The 10914-nt window shown below is 37.2% G+C and overlaps 1 protein-coding gene across 1 annotated transcript in view; it reads left to right on the top strand.

The window, feature by feature from the left end:
- Positions 1 to 1856: 1856 nt before the first annotated feature.
- AVL9 (AVL9 homolog (S. cerevisiase)) overlaps positions 1857 to 10914 on the top strand; it is a gene marked incomplete at its 5' end in the record, with an annotated part of 19436 nt that continues 10378 nt past the window's right edge. The window contains 7 exons of the mRNA XM_010188591.1: positions 1857 to 1942; positions 3738 to 3809; positions 4747 to 4836; positions 5211 to 5277; positions 5933 to 5973; positions 7080 to 7118; positions 10855 to 10914. The exon at positions 10855 to 10914 is cut by the window's right edge and continues 1 nt beyond it. Of these exons, the coding sequence (XP_010186893.1) occupies positions 1857 to 1942; positions 3738 to 3809; positions 4747 to 4836; positions 5211 to 5277; positions 5933 to 5973; positions 7080 to 7118; positions 10855 to 10914 (455 nt within the window). The remainder of the gene's footprint in view (positions 1943 to 3737; positions 3810 to 4746; positions 4837 to 5210; positions 5278 to 5932; positions 5974 to 7079; positions 7119 to 10854) is intronic.

Here is a 10914-nt window from a genome sequence, read left to right on the forward strand (position 1 = left end):
TTATAATTTTTTTTACTCCGCTAATGTCGAGATTCTTAGAATGACCTACAAGTCATTCAATGTCTGTAGAATGATGCATTTTGAAAGCCGGTGACTCTAAAGGGCAGGAACGGGAGCTTTAGTGTATTTGTAAGCAGAATGAAGGTAGATTGATTCCCTTGCCATGTAGTTACCAGCAAGTTGACTGCATTTTTTTGTTTGTTTTGTATTGCATTTATTTTTTGATTTGACAGCAGTTTAGGTCATCATCATGACATTTAAATGCATGTTCAGTAGTTTCATCTTTTTCTCTGCAGAGCAGTGAACAAGGAAGTAATTTAAAACAGCAAAACTCCTTAATATTACTTCTAAATTTTTTATTTTATTTTTTTTAATTTGATGTACTTAACTCCCTAATTCTCCAGCTTCCTGAGACCTCATTTGGAAGCAGAGGAAGTCATATCAAAGTAATTCCCTTCCTAGCAGCAGTTAGAGTCTCTCTGACTCTGCTCTGGGGTCATGATTTTTGTTCAATTTCTGCGTTGTCAAATATGTAATGAGAAGTAGGCCACATTCAAAGCTAGCAAAACCATACATAACTGCACCTACTCAATTTCTCTTGGCTCAGTACCATCCCAGTTAATGCTCAACTTTGAGCATTTTTATTGCTGCCCTAAAAGATTATCAATGTGTATCTTATGGTAAGTAAAACAAACAAAAAAAAGACTTGGCAACAGAACTGATCTATATCCTTGTGTTTTATAGGCAAGAATGCACATGAACTTGAAACAGGAAAATATGTTTCAGATAATAGTTATGTTACATTTACTGTAATTTTATTAGATGTCTCTTTTTTGAGTTTTAAACTAATTCCCAATGATAGTTGAATTTTTGGAAAGAGGATGACTTGGTACAGGAAATAGTCTTAAAGGCTTTCTGAAACCTTTGGTGATCTCCATAATATAATTAAACTTGTTCAAGGGAGTAAGCTTTGTTATAAACAGTCCCTCTTTCTCTTGGACTTAATGCATATGGGGTTGTCTGCTCTGTTCATTTTGTTACCATGATGCAAACAAAAAATCAGTAGTTTCAAAACAGTTTTCATTCATGATTTGAAAGGCAAACAGTCGTAATGTCCTCTCCTGTGCTTGGAATTTAGCAACTTTTTTGCAGCAGTTGCAAGTGTGTGTTTGTATGTATGTGTGCAAATATCACAAGCCATAAAAGCCTTTCGCTTGTCATGTTTTACGGAGATTTTTTTTTTCTTTCGTGTCACATGTGCCCAGAGACAGTAATTATTTTGTGTGAGACTAGGATGCACAAATCCTTGAGGTTAGCATAGTGATGCTGGTGCATGGATATGTACCTCGGCAGTGGTAGCAGCTACTCTCTTTCAGTTGTATATGTTCTCCGTGGTGATTTTGTTTTTTTCCCTATCTTCATTGCATTTACGTCCTTAATGGCACGACACTCCCAACTGTACACCTTGCCACACAGTGCCCTGTCTTTGCTCCTCCATACAGCACTGGGAAAGCAGCGTGCCTGAAGGTTTCAGCGGGTGCTTCTCTGCTGTCAATAGCTGCTACTGAGAAACTGTCAGTGGGCCTCTAGGAGCTTGGTCAGACTAAGCAGGAGGTTGAGAATATCCAGCACAGCTGGAGATTCTTCCACGAAGTATCTTGCAATTTGGAAACTAATTTGGGTTCAGGCACAGTGTTATAGATTATTTTTATTTATTTTTTAGTTTTATTTTTTTTAGTCTCAAAGTAAGTGTGCCAGTATTTTCAGTGGTAAACCTTTTGTAAATAAGTAATGCTAAAAACAGAAATTCTGAACTCTTGTTAGTGACTTACAAAACAGTCTTTTCTTTTTCATAGATACTGTGTTTTTTCATTTGCCACCGAGATGTGAGGATCGAACCACAGTATATGGCGTCTCTTGCTATAGGCAGATTGAAGCAAAGGTAACTTTCCAAGTTGTGAATTATATTAATGAAATTTGATGCATTAATGGCCACAAAAATTCAGTAACTTGCATTACACCAACAGTCAAACTGCAAGATCAGCTTACATTAAAAATCCATGAAAATGTGCACAGTAGGTAGCTACAGAATTTGGGAACCGTTTCTTTCTGTTACATCAGCAGGCACATTGTGATCTGTTGAAATCACAGAATCACAGAATATTAGGAGTTGGAAGGGACCTCAAAAGATCATCCAGTCCAACCCCCCTGCCAGAGCAGGATCACCTAGACCAGGTCACACAGGAACGTGTCCACGCGGGTTTTGAATGTCTCCAGAGGAGACTCCACAACCTCTCTGGGCAGCCTGTTCCAGTGCTCTGTCATCCTCACAGTGAAAAAATTTTTCCTTATGTTCAGATTGAACCTCCTATGTTCCAGCTTGCACCCATTGCCCCTTGTCCTGTCATTGGACATCACTGAGAAGAGCCTGGCTCCTTCCCCCTGACACTCGCCCTTTACAAATTTATAAATATTAATGAGGTCACCACTCAGTCTCCTCCAAGCTAAAGAGACCCAGCTCCCTCAGCCACTCTTCATAAAGGAGATGCTCCACTTAGTGCTCAAGGCAATTGAAAAATATGTTTTGGTTGTTGAGAGCTAATCCAGGCCACAGCACCAAGTAGCAAAACAAAGCTGACAGTGTCAGGCAGCCAAGTCATGTTTTCAGGAAGTAGGAAAGCTTTCTTCATGAGTGGAAAAAGTGAAATTTCTCCAGTGTGTGACCATGTAGAATTTTAGAGTATTTCCTGTGATCTGACCATGCAAGTATAGAGATGTCTCTTCAACTACCTCCTTTCCAAAATTAGACTTGCAGAGTAGACCAGAATCTTCCCATTCAGTGTAGCTGCTTACCAATACTGAACTTTAGGCTATAAAGCTGGAAAATTGATGAGCTACAGCATGCACCTGATCTCACTGAAGAATTTATGTACTCGATCTACTAGGATCTGCCCATATTTTCAAAAGCAGTAATGGTAATATCTGTGCACTAACAATTGAGAAGTTATTCGAAATGTCTTTTAAAATTACTCCCCTTTTCAGTGAAATGCCAAGGATCTGGAATGCCATTTCGGTTTGAGTTTTAAATGAGCCTTGTATTCAGAAGATGTAAATTATATAATCTGTTTTAGTGTTAATCATACCTTGATTACATTTCGAGTTGCTGTTTATGCTATGGGAAAAATGTTACACATGCGGATATTATTTCTGTTTCTTTTGAACTAAATCCATATTGATTTTGGTTCACGCATTATCTTTGCAGCCAGTCTTCACTGTATTCTGTGATTTAGAGTTTTTCTCTATTTAACTGTGCAATAATTTGGCTTTATCATGCTCTTGATTCCAGTTTATGCTGTTTAGTAACCAAATAAGAAGATAAATAGACATTTAAAATGAACTCTTTGGAACAAGTAGAATATAAAACCAATGTTTTTCATATGACAGCTCTAGCACTCAAACTTTTTGATGTGTGGACTGTGGTCTGCACACTTGCTGTTTTGTACAATTAAGTGAATCACTTGGCTGTATTTCTGCCCCTACTCTTTTCAGGTCTGCTGTTAGTTGTTGGAACCATTTGGTCTGGCAATATTATTGCATGACTTGGATATTCCACCACTGAAGGCAGTCAGTTTTAGGATTTTATATAAATAGGGGGGTGGTATGTGGCAACTAGACCCGTGAAAATTATTTTTGAAATTGTGTGTGGATAAAAATGCTGTAATACTTCTCTTTCCTAGGCATTAAAAGTACGGCAAGCAGACATCACCCGAGAAACAGTACAGAAAAGCGTCTGTGTTCTCAGTCAGCTGGTAAGAATGTTTAATTCCCAAAACACTTTCAAATAACACATTAAAAATGATTTGGTTTTATTATTATTTATCTGGAACTTTTTGCTCCAACTGTCTCCCTTTAAATCATTGCGGAGGGTAACAAAATGCAGAAGTAAAATTGAATCAAAAGGCTATGGGATCTGAGTGTGTCGCCTTGAATTGGTATTTCCTTGTGAGAGTAATTGTAAAAGTGCCTGTTGTGAGGGACCAGGATATCCGTTTGCACTTTTGCTTATTCTTAAGTGCTACTAACTGTATTTCATGTACTAGGATTGAGGGGTTTGGCCACTAAAATAACTGGAGAGAGTGACTATGGATAACTGTGAAAGAGATTTTAATATCATAGAATCATTCAAATTCACCCCTCTGAGCTGGAAGACAGGAAGGGGGAGCAGAATAAACCCCCCATAATCCAGGAGGAAGTGGTTAATGACCCACTGTGTCACCTGGACATTCACAAGTCTGTTCTTGAAGAATGTCCAGCCTTCTTGGACCTCTTTGTCCTTCACATACTCACACATACAGCACACTCTTGTTTTTGTATTTCTGCCTATTTAGCAACAGCTACTGCTCACCAGGCAGGGAACAGAAATTAGTTCTGTGCTTAAAGCTGAAGAAAGAATTATTACTGGAGCTGCACAAAGAGTGTTAAAATCGGAAAGTGCTTTTCCAGAAAGATAAGTTTCCATGTTCAGTGATGGTATGGTATGTGCAAATGGAAAGAAAATAGAATTATCATTTAAAATGAGCACAGGAGAAAGATGCTGCAAGTTAGCAACTAAGGACTGCCACTCCATGAGCTCTATGTGTAATAATGTGCCTATATTGCAAGATAAGAATGGAAGAAGATTAAAGCTCAAAATGAGTGACTAAATAAGTTTTCTTCACTTGCTTTTGTGTTTGTTTATCTTCCAAGCCTTTGTATGGGTTACTTCAGGCAAAGCTGCAACTCATTACACATGCATATTTTGAAGAAAAAGACTTCTCGCAAATTTCAATTCTAAAGGTAACTTTTAAGTAATAGTCAAACAGAACAAAGCTTTTTATGTATGACTACAAACTTCAGTGGTTTTAGTTAGTGCTCAAATATTTCATTTGCATAGGTCATTCAGTTATTCAGCTCTTGTAATAACTTAATGTGAACTAAATTAACTACCCTAATCTGACAGAAGGTCATTTTTCTGACTTGTAGTGAAATATGAGAATGAGCACGATTGTCAGCCTTGTCTCTCCATTGACTCCACTAGTAAAGTTTTACTTTCTTTCTAGAATAAGATGTTGAAATACTTGAATAAATTAATTTTATCTGTTCTGGATTTTGTGTGACGATGTGCCATTAATGGCTTCTGGGTTTTTTTGCCTTTGTTCTAACTTCTACAGGAACTTTATGATCATATGAATAGTTCTTTGGGCAGTACTTTGCTAGAAGGGTCACAAGTTTATCTTGGTAAGTGACTTGCTTTGTACAAGCAGCAGAGATAATGTTACGCTAATCAACACATTCCCTTCCTGAGCTGATTTGTTTATGTGCATTAACAGATAAAGCAGCAGAGGTTTGTGTGCCTGCACAGTATTCTGTTATGCCATTTTTTATTAGCGGACTCAAATAAATGTAGTGTTTCTTTCCTAATAGGAATTAGTTATAGGTTGAAAGTCATGTTACTTCTTGACCTAGCTTGACAAGCAACTGCTTGGCTGCTTTTGGGAAACAGTACCTTCTGAATTTTTAGATAGAATTTCTCGATGGTGCTCAATCTCTCACCTACCTGTTATTTGGGTTATCCCTCATTTGATTATGACTCTTTCCTATGTTTTCTGAATGCACAGTGTGCTGTTTGCTTCAGTGTTTCCATAATGTTGTGTGTCAGCCAACGGGTGTAACTTGGAGTGTGCCTATTCACGTTATTAGTGTCTCCATTGTAGATTTAACACTTGCTCCTGCTAAAAAGAAATATTTTAATAAGTTGTGTTACTGAAATAACCAGGTTTACACAGAATGCATAATGAGTGTCCCCCTTCCCCTGAAAAATGGTTTCAAGAAGTAAGTTAGTATCTCTGCTAGCTATTAAACTGTACTAATTGCTCTCTTTTTGGTGTCTCAGGTCTGTCTCCTCGGGATCTTGTTCTTCACTTTAGACACAAGGTAGGTGTCTTCTGCGTGATGCATAAAGTACATCACTTACTTTGGGGAGTAAAATGTGTTGTGAGGAACTGAAAAATAAATGTCTAGACATACCTGAGCTAGGAGTAAGAAGACTGTTTCCTAAGTACTTCTGGTTCAGCCTCCTGATTTCCCTTCCCCTGCGCTTACGTAACTTCTGTGAAAGTGAGTTCCAGACAGAATCTTTGTCTACTGGAATCCCTGGAGATTTCTAGGTTTGTCCGACACTTCTTTAGTCCTGTCCCAAAGTGCAAGTGGTATCTCAGTTATGGTCTTGTTTCCGTTTCCTCCTGCTTGTCAGATAAACGTGATAGAAGAATATTGCTAATGTCTGTGCGCACAACTTGGAGCATTTTTCCATGTATCTTGTAATTTTTGCAGCTTTTGCCATCATAAACCTCAGGAGACTTTGCACCACTCTTTTTCCTAACAACTATTGAAACTGAGTATGTATCTTATGCCTAATGCTACAAATAGCATTTAGAATCTTTTATTAACTAAGAGACATCAAGGAAACAAATTTGAGAATCTGGATTTCATGGTGTATTTCCACCTGCTCTGTAAATTTTTGGGGTAGAACTCATTTTTGTTTAGCTTCAGATGTCTGCCAGTCATGCCTCAGAAGCATCTGTGTTTTTCTTTGAGTGTAGAGAGTCTGGACAGCGATTTCTGATCTAGATGCCTGATCTGTAGCTGCCTAAAATTAGGTGAGGTGAATGCTGTTCTTGGCATCTTGCTGAATTCTTCTCTGTATTTCTGTGGAGGAGCTCTTTCATGTTTATGCAGTTTACTGTTTTTTAAAATTCTGGAATTATACGTGTTCTTTCTGATAAGCTTCATATGATACAAATTACACAGTTTTTGTTTGTGCAGGTTTTTATTTGTGCATCTCAAATACTATTTTAAAATGAGTTTTCAGGTGGAGAAAGGGTATTGGAACGCTGGGTTTCACTGGTCAAATGTATCTGATCACTTCACAGTTATGCAGTGATTAACATGAAATCTTCAATAAGAGATTGTTTGCACAGTATTTTTTATAAATGGCACTGGTTCACTCACCATATTTTTCCTTTTTGGATTTTTTTCAGGTCTTGATCCTGTTTAAATTGATTCTTCTAGAGAAAAAGGTAACATTTTGTAGGCTGAGGCAGGTAATTGAAGTAGAAACGCAACCGTTAATTTTTTTTCATATGAAATCATGTAGAATATACTAGAAAAAAACAATGAAAGTAAAATAAATTAAAATTATCTGAAGTCTTATCAACAACTTTGCATCCATATGTAAATTGGGAAATTGTGCTAAAAGTAACTGCTGCGTGTTGATGTATAAATTTGCCTCCACTTCTGTCCACATTCTGCCTTATTGTTAGCTGTACCAGCCAGAGTAAGTAAAATGTGATTAAGTGCGAGTGGAGAAACTTAGCATATTGTAAAAGATAGGAAAGGATACACATAATGCAATTAGGTACCTTTGTGAAGAAACTGATCGGAAATGCCCGTTCCTGAAAGGGAGCATACAGCTTTACAGGGATTCAGTAAGTGGAACTTCTGGTTTGGGCTTTAAGTAGGCATAGCAAAGGAAACAAGTGTTAAAAGTGTCCTTCAGACCTGAATTGCACAGACACCTGCAGGAGACAATGTATAAGAGCTCTATCTGTTAGGTCTGGCTGAACTCAGATTATAAATTGGTAAAACTGCTGAATTGTAGGCTGTGTCTTCTTTGAGCTATCTTACAACCTCAGAAGCAATGCTATCTTAGCAATTTTAGTGGAATATGCAGAATGTACAAGCAGATGTGAAGTAGTAGATACAGTTGTTTTCTTCTGTGTGTATATTAATACCTGGAACAAGAACTTTCAGCTAAATTACTATGTATCAGCTCCCAGACACATTTACACAGGGACTTTTTTGTTGTTGTTTTGCTTTTTCAAACTTTTCATTTAAAGTTGTGTTTTGGTTTCCCAAATGTCACTTTTTCTTCAGTGAACCTCCCATATTAAAACCCAGCTTCTTCAGAGTGCTAGGAAGGAACATGAGAATTTTCTGTTAGCTGCAACTGGAATGTCCGTAGGACTGAATCTATAAGACATCAAAACAGTTGTGTGCTTTTTTAAAGTCTGTATCCAAGGCCTAGGTATCTCTTGTGAGGCAGTAAATGTGGCTTTTAAAAGCAGAAGTAGCAGCTTCTCCAAAGCTTCTGCACTTGTCACTTAATTCTGTAAGTTAGATATACCTTGACCATTCTAAGTGTTTATTGATAAATATTTATTTATTACAAATGCAGTTTCTGCATTAAAGAGCCACATGCTAAAGACTGCTATATTAAAGGCTATGCAGAAGGTATACTTGGGAAAATGAGTATGACATAGTAGGAGTACACATGTAGAAACGTATGTAATCAAGACTTGATACGCAAGCCTTTTCCCCAAAATAACTTAATATATTTTGAAACTCTACAGTGATGATTTTTATTTTTTTAAAAACCATTAAGTGGAAGAAATATTTTCCAGTTAAGATTTGATAAAGTGTCTCTACTGATATGTTTAAAAGTCTATGATAGCATTTCATCATGTCAGCCCAGCATTTGGATGTAGATAAACAAAACACTGAGCTACAGTTCTTTTCTGAAGCTGCTCAGACCACACGACATAAATGCACAGGAAGAGGGGCTGGGGAAGGTTTAATGTATTTTCATATGACTCAAGCATATGAAATTGTTTTTTAAAATAACTGGATGCTTATTGAATAAACCTGCAAGTTGCTTTGTTTTTGTTTTTCCCTAAGCTGAAACAGGAAGACAACACTTGCAATTTCAAAAGCAAGCGTTTTGGTTTTCTGTCACTGTCTGTTTTCTGGCAGATTTTAAGGTTCCAGAGCAACTGTGGGAATCTGTATGTTCAAAGACCTTAAATATAATATGCTAGAAGCCAGTAGTAATGCCAGTTTTCCTTGAGCTGAAAAATGCCTGAGTTCCACGGACAGATTTCCTTTAATCCTTAGCAATTTGGTTGATGCCTTTCCTAAGACTAAAGGTTGTTTTGTTTGGTTTTTTTTACCTCTTGGCTGCTGTTAGGCTATAAGACTACTTCCAGATGGTGATGACTTTCTGCTGCCAAGACCACCCAGTTTGCTGATGTAAATGTTGTAGGCCACATAACAGAGTTGGGAGGGGTCAGAAAGTGTGCACTCATGTAGGCGGAAAGACGGCGGAGGGACTTGAGTACTTTTCTCTATTTATTCTATCGCTTAAGTAAGCAGTGTATCCAAACAAAAGCCCAGACTGAAACAGATTTATTGAAAACAAGGTAATTCTTTATAGACTTAATAATTATTTCTGTAGGCTTCAAAATAAGTTTGGCTAAGAATACAGAGTGTCTGAGAATCTATACTTGTAGGGGTATCATAGGGTTTGTGTTGTGGTTCACTGCTGTTATATCGTGCATCTTGTACACGTGCATTATAGAGCAGCATGTTAAAAGAAGTTAGACTTTTTTACTTCAGTTGGAGTGAGCTGAAATCCTTTCCTCAGATGAGTGGGTTGTTCTTCTCATCATGCTTTTTCTGCAGTTGCAATTTGAATTCACCTGACTTGAACATAGGAAAAAGAGAAATTGTACAAGATAATATACATACTCTGCTCTAGCTGAGGTACCATTAAACATCGTTTGGTATGTGGTAGGACTGCGCAGGGGTTTTTTTCTCTTGGTTCTGTCCATTCACTAGCTTGTAGACCTGCAGACAGGAGTGGAACGTGAATTATTTTTCATTAGTCACTTCTGAAGTGTCTTCCTAGCTTACAGCAGAAGTCTCTTATTAAGTCTCAGTCTGCAAACTTCCACTTTTAATTTCGTCATGCACGTATTAAACTGGCCTGCAAAGTCACAGAGTTAAATTGCTCTGTATTCCCTTGCACTGTTGATTCCTTGTAATGCTCGTGTATTTTTTACTAGTATTGTACAGCTTGCAGATGTAAAAATGACATTGTTAAACAAGGTGACTTTCATGGGGGGGGGGGTTGGATTTGGGTTGGTTTTTCTTTTTGTTTCTTTTTTTCTTTCTTCCTTCCCCCTTAAAGGTCTGTGTTGGAGGAACTCCAGCAGCAATACTCAGTCTGCCCTGTGTTTATTCTTTCAGTCCTAGCTTTTGACATCCATTTTTTAATTCCTTACTAATTTACTAATCCCAGTCTCTCTGATTTAATTAAGGAGATTCTGTTTTCCCATGTTAGGCCCTAAGTGCCTTACCAAAGTTAATATCAGTCATCTGTTTCCAAAAAATCTCTTTTTTCAATCACAGAAAGAGACTTGTAATAAATGTATGATGCATTTATCCTGTTTTTCATTTATCTGCATATCTTTAATGTATTTTCTTAGATGTTTTTGCATAGGTTTTTGTCAGAATTCTGGAATGATGATTATTTGGCCTCTTTGATTTATAACAGAGTTTTTTAATGTACTACAAATGAGCAAGAATTTATGCCATGTGCCAGGAACAACTTTTTTTCTCTGTCATTCAGTAACTGGATCAATTTGGGAAAAAAAATCAGAATGACTGACAGAAAAATCTGATTGACAAGTATATATTATGTGTGTGTGTGTGTATATATATAAACCATATATTACAAATATCTTAAACTTTTAGAATACAATAAACATATTTCAGTATTTACTTTGAACTGTTGCAAGAGCTGTTGCTGGTAAGCAGCCTTTCTAAAATAACATAAAAAGTGATGTCTTGAATATTTTGCATGTGTTCTGTCTATCTTTGCTTAAGTGAAACTTTAATTTTTCTCATTTTCTTCTTCTCCCTAATTCCCCTTTATTCTCTTTCACACCCTCCCACGCCTCTCCCTTCTGCCACCAGGTGCTGTTTTATATTTCTCCAGTAAATAGATTGGTGGGAGCTCTGATGACTGTCCTGTCA

This window comes from Mesitornis unicolor, unplaced genomic scaffold (genome assembly GCF_000695765.1).
Source record: "Mesitornis unicolor isolate BGI_N332 unplaced genomic scaffold, ASM69576v1 scaffold52457, whole genome shotgun sequence".
Lineage (NCBI taxonomy): Eukaryota > Metazoa > Chordata > Aves > Mesitornithiformes > Mesitornithidae > Mesitornis > Mesitornis unicolor.